At 39.3% G+C, this 21,471-nt stretch overlaps 2 protein-coding genes across 2 annotated transcripts; both read right to left on the bottom strand.

The window, feature by feature from the left end:
* Positions 1-502: 502 nt before the first annotated feature.
* LOC115224438 (NADH dehydrogenase [ubiquinone] iron-sulfur protein 6, mitochondrial) lies at positions 503-7,246 on the bottom strand. Its single transcript, XM_029795340.2, has 4 exons — positions 7,067-7,246; positions 5,285-5,338; positions 2,361-2,480; positions 503-705 (listed from the first exon to the last, which is right to left on the bottom strand). The coding sequence occupies exons 1-4, from the start codon at positions 7,208-7,210 to the stop codon at positions 580-582; spliced, it is 444 nt and encodes a 147-aa protein (XP_029651200.1). The 5' UTR covers positions 7,211-7,246; the 3' UTR covers positions 503-579.
* Positions 7,247-11,603: 4,357 nt separating this feature from the next.
* Positions 11,604-19,570, bottom strand: LOC115224371 (peptidyl-tRNA hydrolase ICT1, mitochondrial). The gene is made up of 6 exons (XM_029795253.2): positions 19,341-19,570; positions 17,240-17,288; positions 15,466-15,525; positions 13,356-13,438; positions 12,870-13,039; positions 11,604-11,933 (listed from the first exon to the last, which is right to left on the bottom strand). The coding sequence occupies exons 1-6, from the start codon at positions 19,524-19,526 to the stop codon at positions 11,840-11,842; spliced, it is 642 nt and encodes a 213-aa protein (XP_029651113.1). The 5' UTR covers positions 19,527-19,570; the 3' UTR covers positions 11,604-11,839.
* Positions 19,571-21,471: the final 1,901 nt, after the last annotated feature.

Below are 21,471 nucleotides of genomic sequence, written 5' to 3'. Positions count from 1 at the left end.
TCAAAGCCGTAAGGTGATGCATGGTTAATTCAAAACAATGTGAATAAATAAGCATTACATTAGACAGAGTAATCCGAATGCTTAAAAGGGTTAAAGTTATGAAAAATATCATTTTAACCCTTTCATTACTGTATTTATTTTGAGATGTTCTGTATTTCTTTCAATTACTTTAAATATAACAAAGAATTTAGTAAAATAACTTAGTTACCATTCAGCTTGTATTAGGAACATAAATTGTGACTAAGGTTTGGTGGAAGATTTTAATTGAAACCTTAAGAAAACAAGACATTTGTACAACAGAGCCAGAGCCGGTTTCAGCCGGGTTAAATCCCTACCAAAATCCTGATTAATCTCAAGATTTAATGAGACATATACACACTGTGCTAATGAAAGGGGGGTCACAAAAGGGTTAAGAAGAACAAGTGAGTCCCCGATCAACAACAGGATAGAAAAAAACAAGTGAAATATTTGATTCATTTAAATTTATTTACAGTTTTTTTGATTTTCTTCACTACAACTAAATTAGGTTTTTTTTCACTTTTGCTTCTGAATATAATTTAAATACTTGATTAATTTTTTTTATTTGCCTGCATTAGCCACATACTCCTCGTAGGTTATAGATGGTCCATGTTCCGCTTCATTATAAAACTTCTTTTGAATAAACCTTCGGCCAGAATAGCCACAAATTGCTATCTGAGGTTTATTCTGAAAAAAAAAAAAAACAAAGAGGAAACATTTACAATATGTACATAACAAAAAGTTTCTGTGTGGTTAGAAGCTAGCTTCCCACCCATATGTTTTCAGGTTCAGTCCCATTGCGTGGCACCTTGGGCAAGTGTCTTCTACTATAACCTCAGGAAACTGAAAGGAGCCTGTCGTGTGTGTTTGTGTATCTTTGTGTCTGTATTTTGCCTCCACCACTTGACAACCAGTATTGGTTTGTTTATATCCCCCTAACTTAGCAGGACGGGTCATTCGAAGCTTTTTTTTCCTCAGTCAAGTACCAGATTATCTTTGCAATTTCAGCTGAATATATATATATTTGCCTTGACCTTCGAAACGTGGAGTAGATGAAATTAAGGCGACTGAAGAAGGGGAATTTTCCTTGTTTTGTATGTCCTGTACTCTATTTTTTCGTTGTTTAAAAAAATGTCCATTTCCTTGGTTTTGTGTTCGACGTTTTTTGGTGTCCTGTACCCATATATGCATGTATATATACATGTAGAGGTAGGTACATACATATATGTATGTATATATGCATATGTTTTATTTATTTATTAATTTATTTTATATATATATATATATATATATATATATTATATATATATATATATTATATATATATATATTTCCAAAAATGGTTTCAGTCTCATAGTTTTCTTCAGATGATCTTTGAATGGCAGTAAACAATGGAATCTGAAGAAGCTGCACCAAGATGCACACTGAATAGTGTGCAGCTGAAACGAGCATACGTCCAAGTGAAGGACAATGTAAATAACTATAATAAAATATGGGTGTGTAAATTTCTGTTCTCCTGATCTTCATTAATTATCTTATAGTACTATGTATAATTCTATTGCACAACGGCTACATGAAGAGACAGAGGACCTCCTTCGGTCATGAAAGACCATGGGATTGCACCTAGACAGTTACCCTCCGAGGCGCAAGACTGGGCAAGGTTGTTTATGGAAGACCAGCAGTTGCCCATGCATACAAGTCTCCCTGCCCCAAGGAAGAGGAAAAGACATACTGCTTGGCACCAGTGACATCACAATTCCTTTCTACAGCTGAATGAACTGGAGCAACATTAAATAAAGTGTCTTGCTCAAAAACACAACACACAACCCGGTCTGGGAATCGAACTCACTACCTCATGATTGCGAGTCTGACTCTCTAACCATTGAGCCATAGTAGATATTTAACATCATTACTGGAATAACCATGAAATTTGATTTCTCAGTCAAAGGCTTATTAAAAGCAGGTGGTGGATGGAACTTTCCAGCTTAATACCTATTTCTTTACTACCCACAAGGGGCTAAACACAGAGGGGACAGACAAACGGATTAAGTCGATTAGATCGACTCCAGTACGTAACTGGTACTTAATTTATCGACCCCGAAAGGATGAAAGGCAAAGTCGACCTCGGCGGAATTTGAACTCAGAATGTAGCGGCAGACGAAATACCGCTAAGCATTTCGCCCGCCGTGCTAACGTTTCTACCAGCTCGCCACCTTTTTCCAGCTTAATACCATTTATTGTACACACCTCAAAATTTAATTATGATTTTAATGAAAGAAGTATTATATACAGGATTCTACAGTATACTGATGGTGGTTTAGATTCGTTAAAATAAAACTTACCAAATTTATGAATACTCTGGGGTGTCCAAGAGCACCACCACCACTGCTCCAGATAGATTTGGCATCCACAACAACCACTGGGTCATCAGCAACGAGGTCAATGGCAAAATGAGGGTTCACCTAACACAGAAAACAACAGACAACTTACTTTACATAAAAAATTCAGAAGTTTAATATTTCATACAAGAACAAGAGTCAGGCAGCAAAACATGGACACTTACCAAACGAGCAAAGAAACTATTTACTCTTTACTCTTTTACATGTTTCAGTTATTTGACTGCGGCCATGCTGGAGCACCGCCTTTAATCGAGCAACTCGACCTCGGGACTTATTCTTTTGTAAGCCCAGTACTTATTCTATCGGTCTCTTTTGCCGAACCGCTAAGTAATGGGGACATAAACACACCAGCATCGGTTGTCAAGCAATGCTAGGGGACAAACACACACATATATATATATACATATATACGACGGGCTTCTACCAAATCCACTCACAAGGCTTTGGTCGGCCCGAGGCTATAGTAGAAGACACTTGCCCAAGGTGCCACGCAGTGGGACTGAACCCGGAACCATGTGGTTGGTAAACAAGCTACTTACCACACAGCCACTCCTGCGCCATTCAGATGGCTGCTACACAAAGATGCTACGAATGACCCTGGATGCGAAATGGCAGCAGCATATAATCAATGAGTGTGTCTATGGGAGCCAGAGAACGATGTCTCCTTGTATCGAATCAGTGCCTACAGCACCAGGAAGGAGGAAAAAGCATAAAAACTTCTCTGGGACCTACAACAAGGTACCAGCAAGCTTGGGAGACATCGTCTGACATTTATCAATAACTTGAAAGACAGAGTATTGGATTCTATCCATGAACTGAAGGTGGTGATGATGGATCGAGATACTTGGCAAATGGCTTTGTCTTCAATAATTGGGTGGGAACCTAACCAAAATTTCTATATATTTTTTCTCTTGAGACATTGAAATCTGTTAATAAGGGAATTAAAAAAAAACAACTTTTTACCATGGTAACAGAATAACAATTCCATCCAAGTGTTTTGAATTCACTACTGGATGAAGTCTCACGAACCAAGCTGATTTTAAGCCTATCTGTTCATGCTGGTTAGACAAGTTGCTCCTGTGGTCAAGAAGCAGGCACAGTGGCAAAAGCTGAACTCACAAAAAAAAAAACCATACAGAAAGGCATCATGTCCTACGTTTTGGTTGTAAGATAAAAAATCTCAACCTGATGGAAATAGTAACCAAAATTTTCCTCAAATCGTAGTTCACCATCTTCAAGAAAAAGTGAAAAAAACAGATTAGATAATGTAATGCTGGATGGATCTAAAATGGCAGAGTGGTCAAGGCAGCAATGCTACAGATCAAAGGTCTGCTTGGTTAGAGCTGACCTGGTACTAAACAGCAATATTCCACCCTGCATGTCAATCGACCTTCTTGTTTTCTTTTCGGAAGGTTCAGTCTTCTTCAGTCATGGGTAACCTGCAGCCCTGGGACTTTCTAAATGACATACCCAATGAAAAATTACTTCGAATTTTTAGTGCAACCTGCCTGATGATGAATCCTGTATCACACATCCTGATTCTCAATGAAGCAAACTGCATGAGATGCTTGGTCTTCAGTGGTTCTCAACCATTTTTTGCCTAGGGACCCCTTTGGTTGCTATTTTGCTCTGGTGGAATCCTATAGCCATTCGATGCTTAAAAAGTAGTCTTATAGAAATCATCATCGTTTAACGTTCGTTTTCCATGCTAGCATGGGTTGGACAGTTTGACCGGGGTCTGGGAAGCCAGAAGGCTGCACCAGGCTCCAGTCTGATCTGGCAGTGTTTCTACAGCTGGATGCCCTTCCTAATGCCAACCACTCCATGAGTGTAGTGGGTGCCTTTTACATGCCACTAGCATGGAAGCCAGTCAAGGAGGCGCTGGCTGAAGCCACGTTCGGTTGGTGATTTTTACATGCCACCAGCACAGGTATCACAACTACAATTTCTAATTAATTTTTATTTTGAAGTTGATGTACTTGACTCAATAGGTCTCAAAACTTTTTTCAAAATTCATATTTTGTTATTAACACATTAACTTGTGTAGGTTGAACTATGTAAAATATTAGAGAAAGAAACCTAGCAGGGCATTCCTTCAATATTGGTGTACTGAGTGTCATTATGAGGAGACAATGTCACTCACCCTCTGTTTCAGCCTAGCTTCTTTGTCTGTGTCATAAAGGTGAATGACATTGTGTATCAAATATCAAAGAATTGCCACCTAGCTGTTTCTTGGCATAGACACATTTAAATCAAAATTTCACATGGACCCTTAAAATATTACTGTCTATCTCCACTTTACTATGGACCCTGGTTGGGTACCACAGGTCTATATGAAAGAAAGTTGAGCCCAAGCCTTCTTTGGCTCTCTGGAATTGGTGAAACCAGTGTGGTTGATATTTCGATTTTGCATTTGGTTTGCAAGATTCTTTATATGAGTTCGTGTGTTGAAGCATATTCTGTTGTGTCTGGGGAGAGTCATTCTCTTTTAGTGCCTTGTTATTTAACACACTCACCGGTAAAATTTTAAAATAAAAATAAGAAATAAGTGGAAATTTTACCAGTGAGTGTGTAAATAAGGCACTAAAAGAGAATGACTCTCCCCAGACACAACACAATGTGGTTGATGTTCTTCGTAAACAACTGCAGGATGAAAAAAAAAAAAGGCAAGCCAGAGTGAGAATTCCAGAGGGTACTGTTCTGGGGGAAGAAGGATGGATTGATTGGTTAATCAAGGGCCTGGGTAGGGGGTTGTGGTGGGGGTTAAAAGGACAAATCACAACTGCTGAGCTTTGCTCTGGACTGCCCAACAGCAGACATTCTGTTGTGTAGGACACCAAATAAAATAATCAGATAAACATACTCACCAGCTTCTCTTTGCCAATGAATCGTACTCGGCGATAGTCATCAGCGGAATATTTCTACACAGAGAAAAGAGAAAAATAATTTATGTATGTGTACATGTGTGAATTAACATTAACATTCAGATTACACAGTCAAATACAATGCTTATTTATTCATTTTGTGCCAGTGGGACATGAAAAGCACCCAACACACCACTGTAAGGTGGTTGGCATTAAGAAGAGCAATCCAAATCAGACGGATTATTAGGTTGTGAGCTCAATTATCAGATAGGGTGGCACACCGCATCCTTAAGCAAGGGACTTCATTCCATTCAGCTGAAAATGAGCTCCAGTGATAGGTGGTGGGATTATCACTGCAATGGATTCCTGTCTCGTTCGGGGTAAAGGTATTTGTTTTTTTGTCTTTCGGATATCTAAGAAATAACTACATAAGGTGGAGAAGGTAAAATTGTGTTTTTATATGAGAGAGACAGACAGACAGAGAGGAAAGTTCATGCAGTGACATTCTTCGAAGAAATTTGGGAGTTTGCAACTGGAAATTAGTTTCAGTGACGTGTCGGAAGAATGAAAGACAAAGTGAAGTTAAATGACATTAGAACAAAGACACGCATAAATATATTTATGTAAGATGAAATGTTATTGGGTAAAACTGATGTCTTTCTTGGAGACATTATCAAGACGAAAGTAAATATTTACATTACAACCAGGTAGCTAAACACGGTTGCAGACAGGACAGAATTTATGTATGGGCCAATATGGGCCATGAGCTAGTCCACCACTACAGTTCCTAAGCTTAGGGGAAGGGCCCTTTAACTTGAAGCATAGAGTTTAAAAATTTTTAATATATTTAGTTTAAGTTAAATCCATAAGTTTTAATTTTATTTATTTGTTTAAGTAGTTTTAATTAAACAGAGTTCTTTTTAAATTATTGAGATTTCTTGATTATCATTAATATTTCAATAAAACTTTGATACCTAGTTTTAGTTTTGGGCATTCTTTCGATATAATTCGACAAAATCAAAACACTTCAATTCGGGTATTTCCGTGGAAGCAAATAACAGTTCGATTCTGTTTTCTGCTTGGAAATTGGCGGATTTTACATACACAAATGAATCAGGTAAGAACAAATATGCAAGGCTTTTTTTTTTCTTTTCTTCAAGTTTAAAATGAGACACTGCTGGCATAATTTCGTTATATCTATACCCCACAACCCACAGAAATATCCGAAGTGAAATGTTTTGATTTTGTCGAGTTATATCGAAGGAATGCCTAGTTTTGTCCTTAAACTATTCATGTCTAAAAACAAAAAGCTGTTCTTAATAACTTGGATTATTTATATTCTGTTACTTTTTTTATGGGCAATATTTTGGGCAATGGTTTTATTTATTGCTACTTTTCAGACGAGTTTTATCTTCTTTAGTTTTAGCTCAAACTAAATTTAGTTTCGTTATCCAACTCTATTCATACCAAAGTGTAATGAAAGTGTAATATATCATGCCTTGTTACACTTCAATAGTGTGATGCAGTCTCTGTTATTTTGGTTGTGGCAGCCAAATTTGTAAATTAGTTTTGACATGTACAATGCGATGATTGACTTTCGATATCTAAAAAGGTGGAAATTGCATACGCAAAGTCGTAAGGGCCTTCAAAACCAATTGACCAGAGGGTCGCACTAGGTCTAAACAAGACCCTGATCGCAGACTCAGAATCGCTACAAGACGACCTTAAAAGAAACATTTAAACTACGGAGAGGACATTGATGTCAAAATGAAATATATGACCTACCTGTCCAGTATGAGTTACTTTCTCAACAGTGCCCGGGTTACATGTCCTTGCTAACATAGAACATGGAGCCTGAGGAGTGATGAAAGGTTTGTGTATTGCCTGAGACAACGCCAAGGTCGTCAGTGGACGACGAAATGCAGCCATGTTTGTAAACTGGTTAGAGGAACTAAGGGGAGATAATGACTGAGTCCAAGGGAGATAATCCAGTTTGACGCAATTCATGAATGACTGCAGCGAAGAGGGAATAATCTAACCTTTCGGACATTTGTTCCTCATCCGAGAGAGAACGTGTGTGTGTGTAGATTTAGTCATTGGGTTAGTAAACAAGCAATTCGAATTGAAGGAGTGGGGGAACAAGAGAAGATTGGAAAAGAGAGCGAATGTGAAATGCTCAGAAGTCACGTCCTAGGTGAACGAGGGAAGAAGAAGCTTAACCGAACAGAGAAGATAGAATGATAATCAATAGCAACATTCCCATAACTCAATGGTTTGGCAAAAGAGCCCAGTGGTATTTATAAACACCTCCACTGTGTCAAATCACAACCAACTGTTAAACAAGCAAAGCACATACATTGAGTAGGTGTTTTCGATTATATATATATATATATTACGGAGATGTACTTGCATAGCAAGTGACCTGATCTGAGATCGTGTGCTGGAACGAAAACAATTGCAGCGTGGAAGGTGTTTATAAGCCATTTAAGAAACACACAACAGGTCGCAGTCTCAAAGCGACGAAAATGTTTTGATAAACTAAATTTAAATGTTGAAGTGAATCTAACGGTTTTTGTGTGTTTCTTAAATGGCTTATAAACACCTTCCACGCTGCAATTATATATATATATATAGAGAGAGAGAGAGAGAGAGAGAGATTTGATGTTTAGTTCCTAGTCAATTTTAATGGAACAAACCTATGACCAAAGCTGAGCCACTTACAACTCTCCAATCTCTTTAGACATTCAATCTGTCTTTCTTTAATTAAGATAGTAATATTTGAGTTGTGGAAGACTTGACTGGCATTTCTAGCAGGTTGAAGCCATGATGCAGACTCTTGCCTTCATTAAGTTTCTTTTTTGGCTGTTGATTCTAGGCTTTGCTTTCATGTTTAGAAATACTTCTCTAATTCTTTGACAGAATTGACAATATGAATTAAATCATTAACATATAAAATTTCCCACAAACATCAAGTCTTATATTCCTCATTCATGTCCCAAAGGAGGCTGAACTGGATACTAGAATTGCAGGTGCTGACACAGTAAGGGGCCAGCTTCATCAGTCAATTCTCAGAAGAGGAAAGGTTGGTAAAAAAAAAAGCTAAACTTGCTATCTTCAGTTTGGTTTTCATGCCCATTCTCATTTTGGTCATAAATGTTGGTTAATGAGCAAAAGAGTATGACCACAACTACAAACAATCAAAATGGGATTCCTTCGAACAATCTCTGGAGTAACGTTTACTTGACAGGGTGCATAACTTGGAGATGAAGTTGTTTCTCCAAGTTGAGCTACTACTTGTCTGCATTGAGTTACATCTCTAGCACTACAGACATGTGATTAGAAGGTCAAATGAAAGAATTGCAAATAGTCTTCAAGCTGAGCCAACCATCAGAAGATCAATGAATAATATCCATTAGTTCAGTTGGCTACACTCCAATGATGGTAGATTTTAATAGAATCCTATGGGAGGAGGCACCTGAGAACTCCCATCAAGTAGAAGCACATGGCCTAGTGGTTAGAGCAGCGGACTCACGGTTGATGGATCACGGGTTTGAATCTCAGACCGGCTGATGTGTGTGTTTATGAGCGAAACACCTAAGCTCCACGTGGCTCCGGCAGAAGGTAATGGCGAACTTCTGCTAACTCTTTCACCACAAATTTCTCTCACTCTTTCCTCCTGCATCTTGCAGCTCACCTGTGATGGACTGGTGTCCCATCCAGGTGGGGAACTTATACGCCAAGGAAACCAGGAAAACTGGCCCTTATGAGCCAGGCATGGCTCGGGAAGGAAAACCAGAACTCCCATCACTCTTCCAAGGTGGAGAAAATGGATGATGTAGTAGATGGATACCTCACAGAACTTATAATACACAGGGATGGGCTAAGGACTGTGCTCTGATTGATGTCTCCCAGCATGCTAAATTCTGTAAGGAATGTTTATGGATTGCATGGCTCACATAAGCCATTCATTTATATCAAGTTTTCTTAGCATAGTGTCAGGAATAAAGAATGCAGCAGATGCAAACACACTCACTAAAATTTCTTGGGGGCAATGAAAATGATTTCAACATCCTCTTGAAAAATTAGGTTTGCACTCCCAAAGCAAATTTCATTCCTGCATATACGTTGCTTAGAAACCCCCAGATTACAGAGCATGGTACCTAATGAAACCAAAGGCCTTCTCTTGGTTAACAAATGTTAGTTACAGAGACTTATTCTTGTCTAAGAACTTCTGTAGTTGTCACCTAAGGAAGAGATCAACTGTGATACAATCCCAAACCACATTACATCTAAGTTTTTTTCCTTCTTTAATCCATCATCTCACAGCATAAAGCCACCTCCCTGTTTTCTGTAATCTCACTCAGTCAAAAGGGGGTCTTAGTCTTGCAGGTTGCATGGCAACTTCACTAGTGCTGGTGTTATGAAAAAAGCACCTGGTGCACCACACTGGTAACTGGTTGGCATTAGAAAGTGCATCCAGCTGTAGAAACCTTGCCAAAGCAGACACTGGAGTAAGATGCAGTCTTTGAACCCACTGCATCGTGTCCAACCTATGTCAGCATTGGACTCATGATGAGACAATGATATATATGTAAAAGCACCCACTACACTCTTTAAATGATTGGTGTTAAGAAGGGCATCCAGCTGTAGAAACCTTACCAAACCAGATTAGAACCTAGTGTAGCTCCCCAGTTTTCGGTCAAACTGTCCAACCCATGCCAGCATGGAAAACAGACGTTAATTGACAATGATGATGATAAAATCATAATAAATGCACAAACAACTAAAACAGACACAGATGGTCACCAAATCTTCATGTCTGTTTCCCATTTGTCTGTGCACTTATAGGTTTTTAACTTATTATTTAATGCAACACTATGTACTGGTATAATTCTTGTTTACAAGTATATATATATATATATATATATCATCATCGTTTAACGTCCACTTTCCATGCTGGCATGGGTTGGACGATTTGACTGAGGACTGGCGAACCAGATGGCTGCACCAGGCTCCAGTCTTGATCTGGCAGAGTTTCTACAGCTTGATGCCCTTCCTAACGCCAACCTCTCCGAGAGTGTAGTGGGTGCTTTTACGTGTCACCGGCACGAGGGCCAGTCAGGTGCTATTGGCAATGGCCACGCTCAAGTGGTGTTTTTTACATGCCACCTGCACAGGAGCCAGTCCAGGTGATTATATATATTATATATCATCAACATCATTTAACGTCTGTTTTCCATGCTAGCATGGGTTGGACGGTTCAACCGGGGTCTGGTAAGCCATGGAGGCTGCACCAGGCTCTAGTCTGATTTGGCAGTGTTTCTACAGTTGGATGCCCTTCCTAATGCCAACCACTCTGTGAATGTAGTGGGTGTTTTTTACCTGTCACCGGCACAGGGGCCAGAGCAGGCTGGCAAACGGCCATGATCGGTTGGTACTTTTACGAGTCACCGACACGGACGCTAGTATCTGCCGCATTCGGACGGTGCTTTATACATGTCACCAGCACGGTGACTGCAATTTCCATTTGATATTTATTTTGATGTTGACGTACTTGACTCAACAGGTCTCCTCAAGAACAGCGGGTCACTCTACGATCATATATATATATGTATGTAAAAAGATACAGATAAGGAAATAATTTTATTCTCGAATGCAGGATAATGCTAATAATACAGCATGAACAGGATAATACATCTCAACACTTCTAAAACAAACTTTGTTGACTTTCAACATAAGCTGAATTTAATGTATGATAGCATCTTATAAAGCTAGATTTATATGTCCTAAAATAACAGAAGAATTTGTCGCTGGGCAGTTTAGCTAATTGGTAAAGCACTTGACCTCGTAATCACAGGGATGTGAGTTCAAGTTCCATGGCTGGCCACTAACAGATTTTTCTGCAAAATATGGGTAGTTTACCCTGTTCATGCTATATTATTAGCATTATCCTGTGTTTGCGAATAAAATTATTTCCTTATCTGTATCTTTCCATACATCTCAACGCTTCTAAAGTAAATTTTGTTGACTTTCAATGTAAGTTGAATTTAACATACATATATATATACATTGTTTGTCCACCCCACCACCGCCACCACCACCACCATCATTTGACAACTGGTGTTAGTTTGTTTTTGTCCCTCATAATTTAGTTGTTCAACAAAAGAGACTGACAGATTAGAACTAGGCTTTAAAAATAAGTGTTGGGGTCAATTTGTTTGACCAAACCCTTCAAGGTGATGCTCAAGAATGGGCATAGTCCAAAGACTGAAATAAGTAGAAAATAAAAGACGAAGAATTACCATAAAATGATACATTTAAAAAAAATTTTATTCCATAAATAATAAAATTTCAATAGTTATTCTCCAGTATAAAGTCCTTTGATCTCTGATTTATGAACACCAAAACATAACTCCTAAAAAACAAAAAAACATAAGGTCCATAGGGGTTATCCTCTATTTGGTTCCACACAGAATCCAGGAAAAGTCTCTTTGTATTGTGATATCAAACACAGGCGAACTAGTCAAATCTGTTCTTTCAAACAGGGCAGTTTTCTCCTCACATGGAGACATAACCAGAAGATTGTCGTGACTGTTTCTTTAATGAATGTTCACGCTTGGTTTTGATTCTTAATCTTTGGGCCTTTGCTTCCCTAAACAAAAAAAGAGAATTAAATTATTTCAGCATTATAGTAAAATAATAATATTTATAATGATTTCTGATAGAGGCAGTACAAGGACAGAAATTTGGGGAAAATTTGAAGGCGGTGAGCTGACAGAAATGTTAGCACGCCGGGTGAAATGCTTAGTGGTATTTAGTCTGCCGCTACGTTCTGAGTTCAAATTCCACCGAGGTCGACTTAGCCTTTCATCCTTTCGGGGTCGATTAAGTAAATGCCTATTTCTTTACTGCCCACAAGGGGCTACACAAAGAGGGGACAAACAAGGACAGACAAGTGGATTAAGTCGATTATATCGACCCCAATGTGTAATTGGTACTTATTTAATCGACCCCGAAAGGATGAAAGACAATGTTGACCTCGGCGGAATTTGAACTCAGAACGTAGCGGCAGACGAAGTACTGCTAAGCATTTCGCCTGGCGTGCTAATGTTTCTGCCAGCTTGCTTACGCACTGAGGTTGATGTAATCGACTTATTCCCTTTGTCTGTTCTTGTTTGTCCCCTCTGTGTATAGCCCCTTGTGGGCAGTGAAGAAATAAGAAACTGGAAGAAACCCATCGTAAATATATGTGTGTGTGTGTGTCTGTTTGTCCCCCACCGTCACCACCTGACAACTGGTGTCACAAATATAAACATGCACAAACACACACTAATATATATATATATATATATACGACAGGCTTCATTTAGTTTCCATCTACTAAATACACTAACAAGGCTTGGTTGACCCAAGGCTATAGAAGACACTTGCCAAAGGTGCCATACAATGGAACTGAACCCAAAAACCATGTGGTTGGGAAGCAAACTGCTTAGCCACACAGCCATGTATGTGCCTTGAAATATGTGAAAGAATTAAAAGAAATAAATCATTAGGAGTAAAAAATTTTACATGAACTCCCAAAACATACCTTTCAGCTTTTATTTGAAGATCTTCTTCAGAAGGCTCAGCAGGTTGGAAGCTGGCTTTGAAGATCATATTCCGTAGCTTTTGCATGCAGTCAGCTTGGTTCAGAAGCTGCTTTCGTGTACGATCTGATGTCACAATAAGGAATCCTTCTTTGTTTATTTTCGTGTGATTCTGTGAAGATAAAAGAGTTTGTTTTCGAATCAGATAAGGTACTCAAGGAGACCCGTACTCCACGGCAGAAATGTTAACCCAGAACACACTGTAAAGCAGTTGGCATTAGGAAGGGCATCCAGCTGTTGAAACCGTGCCAAATCAAACTGGAACCTGGCACAGTTCTCTAGTTTTCCAGCTGTGGTCAAACTGTCCAACCCATGGCAGCATGGAAAATGGACATTAAATGATGGTGATGATGATGATAAAAGTACTATAACACTGAACTGATAGGGAATGAGATCCAAATAAGACAACAATTGATTCTGTAACTTACCTCTTCTATCACTTTTGTCTTGATCCAGGAGGGTATCCATGTTGCGGACTGAATATGAAAACGTACTTCAACTTTTGTGTTAACTGTAAGCAAAAGGAAACGACATCAGAGATTCAGATGCAACACAGGTTTCAAATTTTGCACAAGGCCAGTAAATTCGAGGGAAGGGCCAAGTTGATTAATGAACCCCAGAGCTCAATTGGCATTTATTTTATTGACCACGAAACAACCTTGGTGGAATTTGAACTCAGAACATAAAGACATACGAAATGCTGCTAAGCATTTTGCCCAGCGTGCTAATGATTCTGCCAGCTAAATACCTGTGTCAGAAGTAATAATGAAAAGTTAACTAATTGTTGTTATTTAGCTCCCAGATTGCCTATAATCAAAAGTGTTCTAGCACCCATCATCTTACCTTTATTCAGATATAGTGTACCTAGGACTACATTATCAAATAAGTCCTGTCTTTTATTCAGACATAGTGTATCTATATAGATCCCCTTCGGTCATGAATGATCATGGGATTGCACTTGGAAATTTCCCCTTGGAGACACAAGTCTGGGCAAGATTGTTTATGGAAGACTAGCAGTTGTGCATGCATGCCAGCCTCCCCTCCTCACACCACTGATGTTATCCAAGAGAAAGGCAAAGGCCAATACAGCTTGGCACCGGTGATGTCGCAACCAATGTGCTCCATCTTTTACTTAGAAACAGTGTATCTAGGACCAGGTTATCCTAAGTATATTAGGTGCTACTTTGGTGTGTGATCTACAAGGGAGATTATTTTAGGTTACCTTTAAAATCATTTTGGACATACTTAGCATTGTAGATGTATTTTTTCAAAACTCTTACTATTTTAGTTATAAGAAAACCATATAATAATCAAAATAAGTGCATAGAACACCCACCAAAGTAAATTTGCTCACGTAGATCACGTGGAAAGTAGCGCTAATGCAAAGGAAACTAAAAAGTAACCTGAAGTAATCTCCCTTTAAATTGTCGATCACATGCCAAAGTAGCACCTTTCTTTTTTTTAAGACATGATGTAAATTTAGTGCTGGTTTCTTGTAAAAATGTAACTGCCTTTGTCTCATCACTGATCACATTGTACAAATCTTTAGCCAACATCTTACAGGTTTTCATAAATTGAAAAGTAAACTAAAAAGCAACAAAGTAATCTCCCTTGTGGATCACATGCCAAAGTAGCACTGTATATTAAGTAATACAGTTTTACATATACTATATCCCTATACTCCAACATGGCTTCTATGGCTTAGTGCCCTTCCTATTATGAACCACTTAATCCTTTGCTTGTCCAAAGCATTTTCATAGGTTGGTTTTTACCATTTACCAGACAGATGTTGGGGCAAGCAAAAGTGAAATCGAAATTGAATTGAACCAGCCAGGATCCCTGGTCTGGTGGTACGTAAAAAGCACTATCCGACTCGTGGCCAATGCCAGCGCTGCCTCAACTGGCTTCCGTGCCGGTGGCACATAAAATACACCAATCCGACTGTGGCCGTTGCCAGCCTCGCCTGGCACCTGTGCAGGTGGCACGTAAAATGCACCCACTACACTCACAAAGTGGTTGGCGTTAGGAAGGGCATCCAGCTGTAGAAACATTGCCAGATAAGACTGGAGCCTGGTGCAGCCTTCTGGCTTCCCAGATCCCCGGTTGAACCATCCAACCCATGCTAGCATGGAGAACGGACGTTAAACGATGATGATGATGATGATGATGATCACTCTCTCAAATGTAATCTTTATTCACAATTAGCTTGAAATAATCATGCATAATCTGGTAGCATTGATATTTCAGTGATGGGGTTGGTTGTCTACCAAATCCACTCACATCTTGGTTGGCTTAGGGCTGGAATGGCAGACACTTGGCCAAAGTGTCACACAATGAAACTGAACCCGGCAGCACGTGGTTAGGAAGCAAACTTCTTACCACAGAGTCACGTCTGTGCCACTGAGCATCTTAAAACCTCTTGGAGCCACCATGGGTCAAGTGTCAGACTGAGGATGAACAAAACATGTGCTTCAATCAGAGATGCTACCCTTCCCTAAACACTCCACACAGCTCTCAAGTATAAATATGCTCTCTTACCTTTATTAACATTTTGTCCACCTGGACCACTTGATTTCATATGACTGATTTGAAGTTTATCTGAAGAATGGAAACATCAAATATTAGAAAATTAGAGAATGGAGATATCTGTATTAAGAAGACAAAATATTAGAGAAAGTATCAGTAACCTCTTAGAAATATAACACAGGTGCAGGCATGGCTAGTGGAGGCACATGGCTTAATGGTTAGAGCAGCGGACTCGCAATCAAGGGATCGCAGGTTCGAATCTCAGACTAGGCGATGTGTGTGTTTATGAGCGAAAAACTTAATCTCCACGCGGCTCTGGCAGAAGGTAATAGCAAACTTCTGCTGACTCTTTCGCCACAACTTTCTCTCACTCTTTCCTCCTGCATCTTGCAGCTCACTTGCGACGGACCGGCGTCCTGTCCAGGTGGGGAACCTATACACCAAGGAAACCGGTAAACCAGCCCTTATGAGCCAGGCATGGATCAAGAAGGAACAAACAAACAGGCATGGCTGTGTGAAAAGAAGTTTGCTTTCCAACCACATGTTTTTGGGGTTCAGTCCCATTGCATGGCACCTTAGGCAAGTGTCTTCTACTATAGCCCCAGGCCAACTAAAGCCTTGTGAGTGGATTTGATAAAGTTTTCTAGTATGATGTGATAATGTGTAGTTGTTTAGCCCCAGGTCAAATCTTATCAACCAGGCCTATGATCAAAGTTGTTCCAGCTATGATTACCTTGTTGTTTTCAACTGTAGCCTATCAAACAACGACTTCATTATCTATCAGGTTCTTCATTTTTTAAGACAGCTAGATATGAGGCTAAAACAGGAGACACTTGCCTATGGTGCTGCACAGTGGGACTGAACCCGGAACCATGTGGTTGGAAAGTAAGCTTCTTACCACACAGCTACGCCTAGAATAATCTGAATGCTAAAGGGCAAAAGTACTCAACCAGTGGCCACATGGTCACAATTCAAATCTTGTAACTTCAGTTATTTCATTTTGCCAATGAAAACGTCACATAACTCCTTTACTTGTTTCAGTCATCTGATTGTGGCCATGCTGGAGCACCACCTTTAGTCGAGCAAATCGACCCAAGGACCTATTCTTTGTAAGCCTAGTACTTATTCTATTGGTCTCTTTTGTCAAACCGCTAAGTTACAGGGACGTAAACACGCCAGCATCAGTTGTCAAGTGATGTTGGGGACAAACACAGACGCACAAACATACACACACACATATATATATATACATATATACGACGGGCTTCTTTCAGAGAGAGAAGACTGTGCTGGTTTGGTTGTGTGATACTTATGAATGTAGAGTTGTATACAAAAGTGCCGATCACTTGAAGTGGATAAAGTTTGTGGAAGAGGGGGACCCAGGAAGATGTGGGACAAAGTGTTGAAGGCTGGTCTCAAGACACTGATCCTTACAAAGGAGATGACTAAGGACCAAGATGTCTGGCGCATTCCTGTACTCAAGAAGACACAACTGCCACAGCAGAATTGATACTGGTGCAGGTGACACATAAAACACACTGGTGCTGGTGCCACATACAAAACACCCAGTACACTCTATGGAGAGGTTGGTGTTAGGAAGGGCATCCAGCTGTAGAAACCATGCCTGGTGCAGCCTCTGGCCTTACAAGCTCCAGTTAAACTGTCCAACCCATGCCAGTATGGAAAATGGACGTTAAATGATGATGGTGGTGATTGACACTTCATTTAGCTACCAAGAATGAATAAATAACCCATGAGGAAACAAAACAAAACAAAAAATACTCACCAATGGGAATATATCCTGTGAAGTTATCATCGGAATCTATGGAGGAGTGCTGGACAATGGAAAAATAGAAAATTGGTTAAATGGAACAAATGGGGACAAGATTTTTTTTTTCTTAAAAATAACAGAAACTTAAAAGAATGAGGAATGAAACAGTGAAAAACAAAAAAGTCTGAGATGCAATAAATGTAACAGTGCTGTGGTTTGTTTAACTCCAAGATAGCCGTGATCAAACTAATTGCTGATCAAAATGAGGACTTGGTCCTTTCATTCTTCAACCCTTTTCACACTACTCTTACTCTTTTACTTGTTTCAGTCATTTGACTGTGGCCATGCTGGAGCACCACCTTTAGTCGAGCAAATCGACCCCAAGACTTATTCTTTGTAAGCCTAGTACTTATTCTATCGCTCTCTTTTGCTGAAACGCTAAGTTACAGGGATGTAAACACACCAGCATCGGTTGTCAAGCGATGCTGGGGGACAAACACACACACACACATATATACGACGGGCTTCTTTCAGTTTCTGTTTGCCAAATGCACTCACAAGGATTTGGTCGGCCTGAGGCTATAGTAGAAGACACTTGCCCAAGGTGCCACGCAGTGGGAATGAACCCGGAACCATGTGGTTGGTAAGCAAGCTACTTACCACACAGCCACTCCTACGCTGTTTTTGTTTTTTTTCTCTTTTATTTTATGCTAACCCGAATTCCTCTTATGCGCCCAATTTTTCCCTCAAAACACTAATGGCTTGCAACAAAGTCCACTAAAAGGCCAAGGACTAAATGTGGTCTTAAACAGGGCAATGGATTAATTCCACTAGCCAAGAACAGAAAGAGACTCTACACAGTTTCTTTCTACTAATGGAATTGAACTCGAAACTACACAGTTGAACAGAGAACATCTTAACTACACAACCATGCTAGTGAAGTAGAGGTGACTTTCAATGATGAGCATTTATACAAGGGAGATAATTCCTATGCAGCTGCTTTTGATAACCCATGTCATGCATTAGTTGTTGACTTGCCGCTGGTCAGCCCAGACCGTGCAAACATACGAGTAAAGGAGTTCTAGCCACGACCATCTCCTTGCAAATGCTTATTTTTCACTACTTGTAGAGCATCAAGTGTGTCCACACAATTTAAAACTAGTAAGGTGTGATCTGAGAGATTTAGCTGTTATTTACGAATTTGTGTTATACACACGCGAATTCATACGATTATGCAAACATTAAAAAATCGTATGAATGAGCGTGTGTAGAACACAAATTCACAAAAATTACCTGAAAATTCCAAATAATAAAAAGGTTATAAGGGGTTATATGAGATGCTCAAACAAGAATTTCGCATGTTATCATTCTCTGCCCGCGTAATTATGTGGACTTGCTGGGTTAGTCAAGCGGAATTCGAACTTAAAACGCATAACAACGAGATTAAATAATATGAAGAAATTTGCCTGATACTGATTCGTTTTAAAAATTGGCATTCTTTCGATATAACTCGACAAAATCAAAACACTTCACTTCAGGTATTTCCGTGGAAGCAAATGACAATTCGATTCTGTTTTCTGCTTGGAAATTTACGGATTTTACATACACACATGAAGCAGATAAGGACAAATATGCAAGGTTTTTTTTCTTTAAGTTTAAATTGAGATATTGCTGGCGTAATTTCGTTATATCTATATTCCACAACCCATGGAAATACCCAAAGCGAAATGTCTCGACCTTGTCGAGTTATATCGAAAGAATGCCTAAAAATTTAACACAGTAGAGCCGACGGCCTGAAATAAAGACATAAATAGAGTGGATAATATTCTCTCTGATAGGAAGAAGGTAAAAAAAGACATGATAGTCACAGCCGGAACACTTTTGATCAAGGTGAAAAACATCTGTAACAAGAGACAGAGAAACGATTTTTGAAGTTTCACCTTCCAAAAAATAGTAAATATCTTTCTTCTTGCTTGTTTACACATGCATCGTGTATCCGTGAATGTATCTCCCACCCCGTGTACCCGTGTTTATTAGAGAGCAAAACGAATCAATCCCGTAACAAAACAATAAAACGAAAAAACACTGGTTAAGTATAACTTGTCTTTTGAAATACCTTGGATGACGGCGGAGAATATGGATCCAGATTACTGTCGGGGTAATGGCTGTGGAGTGACTGCGCACTTTTGAAAGATGCCACGGAGTTGCAAGAAGAAAATGTCCGGACATTGCGGTTAAAAAACGGTTTAAGAACCTGTGTGTGTATAAAGTTGGTGCAGATTCGGACACGAGATACAGCCATGTTTACAACGGGATGCCATATACCGGAAATTGCTTTCAGGCAAGATGGACAACTCTCGGCGTACTTCTAGAAGTATACGTTCCCACCAGATTTTTTTTCTTCATAACTAACAGAAAAATTATATTCTTTGAATGAAATTTTTTACATAATGGATTTGCCTTCCATATATCCTATTCTACTTTGCCGGATACATTTCAAGAAAGTGTTTTTTTATATATGGGGGGGGGGGGTTAGGTGGGGGGAGAAAAGGGTTTCTGTTATTCTGTTATCTTCAGAAATGTAAAGTCACGTGTGTACCTATACCGAAGGTTCGCCACTATGCTATTATACTAATTAATAATGTGTCAATTAGCAGTGTCATTGATAATTTTTGCCTTACCTCAATAACACTGGTGGCATATATTAAAAGTCCCTTTACAGAACTATATTCATAAAAACGTATAGAACTATATCATCACTCTCAAATTTGAGAAACAAACACTCTTAATATTTTTCTTTTAAAACTTCACTGCATCAGATTCAAACCATGAAATTCTTCAAATTTAGCTCTGTTACTTAAGCTTAATTAAAATATAGTTTGTTTTTAAAATTAAAAAGTTAATTATGCTTGAATCCAATTTTTTGCCTTATATTTTTTCATGATATTTTACCTCACAACTTTTTCTTTACAAATTTTCGTTGCATGGGACCAAAACTATGAAAATTTTCATGCTTTCTTCTATCAGTGAAGCTAAGATAAATATATTTTGCTTCTAAAATAAAAAAGTTATTTAGATCTAAACTTGATAGGTGGTGTCACTTACTCTCCTATAACATTGCTACAAATTTTTATGTAAACTTTTTTCTACTCAATCAAATCTCAATTCTTTATGCCAAAATATAGCTAGGGGCCAGTCTTCTTCAAACATGTTAAAAGTTTTCAATTTGGTTAAGAACTGAATTTGTGACAAACTCTGAAAGATGCTGTGTGAGAGTAAATTGCAGCCTTAAGCATATTATTCAACTACTATCAATGATATTTATGTGTGTGTCTTTATGTTTGTCTCCTGCCATCACTTGACAACCGATGTTGGCATATTTATGTCCCCATAACTTAGCAGTTGGGCAAAAGATATCAATAAAGTAAGTATTAGGCTTACAAAGAATAATTCTTGGAGTCATCATCATCATCGTTTAACGTCCGTTTTCCATGCTAGCATGGGTTGGACGGTTCAACTGGGGTCTGGGAAGCCAGGAGGCTATACCAGGCCCCAATCTGATCTGGCAGTGTTTCTACAGCTGGATGCCCTTCCTAATGCCAACCGCTCTGTGAGTGTAGTGGGTACTTTTTACGTGCCATCAGCACAGGGGCCAGAGGAGTTGGCATCGACCACGATCAGATGGTGCTTTTTGCGTGCCACCGGCACGGAAGCTGGTCACTCTGAGCAAGAGGCCCTTTGTCACCAGTAGGGGTTGAAGCTTTCTGAACTTTGCCCAGGCTATTTTTATTCTAGTGGTAACAGTTTCTGGGCATCCACCCACCCCCACTACAGACTTGGTCACCTAGGTTAGCAGAAACTATCAACTACTTCTAGTTTCTCCCCCTGGCATGAGATGGAATCTGTTTTCTGAGCATCTGTGGAGTTTATTGCCCCTGTGCATCTGCTGCATGTGAAAGCTATCTTGCTGGTTAATCTTCCTTTGATGTTGCTGCACCTCTTATGTGTCCATAGATTACACTGGGCACATCTTATGGAGTTTCTACCTATACCCTTTCTACAGATTGAGTAGGGCCACTTACCTGAAGTGGTGTGTGATGTGTTTGCCTTCCTACTTACCAGAACTTTGTTCTTTGCAACATTGACTCTAAGACCCTTCAATTCTAAACCTTGCTTCGACATTTGAAGATTCTTCTCTAGTTCTGGTAGTGATTCTGCTATGGGGGCCAGGTCATCAGCATAGAGGA

The sequence above is a fragment of the Octopus sinensis genome, linkage group LG25 (assembly GCF_006345805.1).
Source record: "Octopus sinensis linkage group LG25, ASM634580v1, whole genome shotgun sequence".
Taxonomy (NCBI): Eukaryota; Metazoa; Mollusca; class Cephalopoda; order Octopoda; family Octopodidae; genus Octopus; species Octopus sinensis.
Note: the sequence above shows the minus strand (reverse complement) of the source record. Positions and strands in the feature narration are given on the sequence as shown.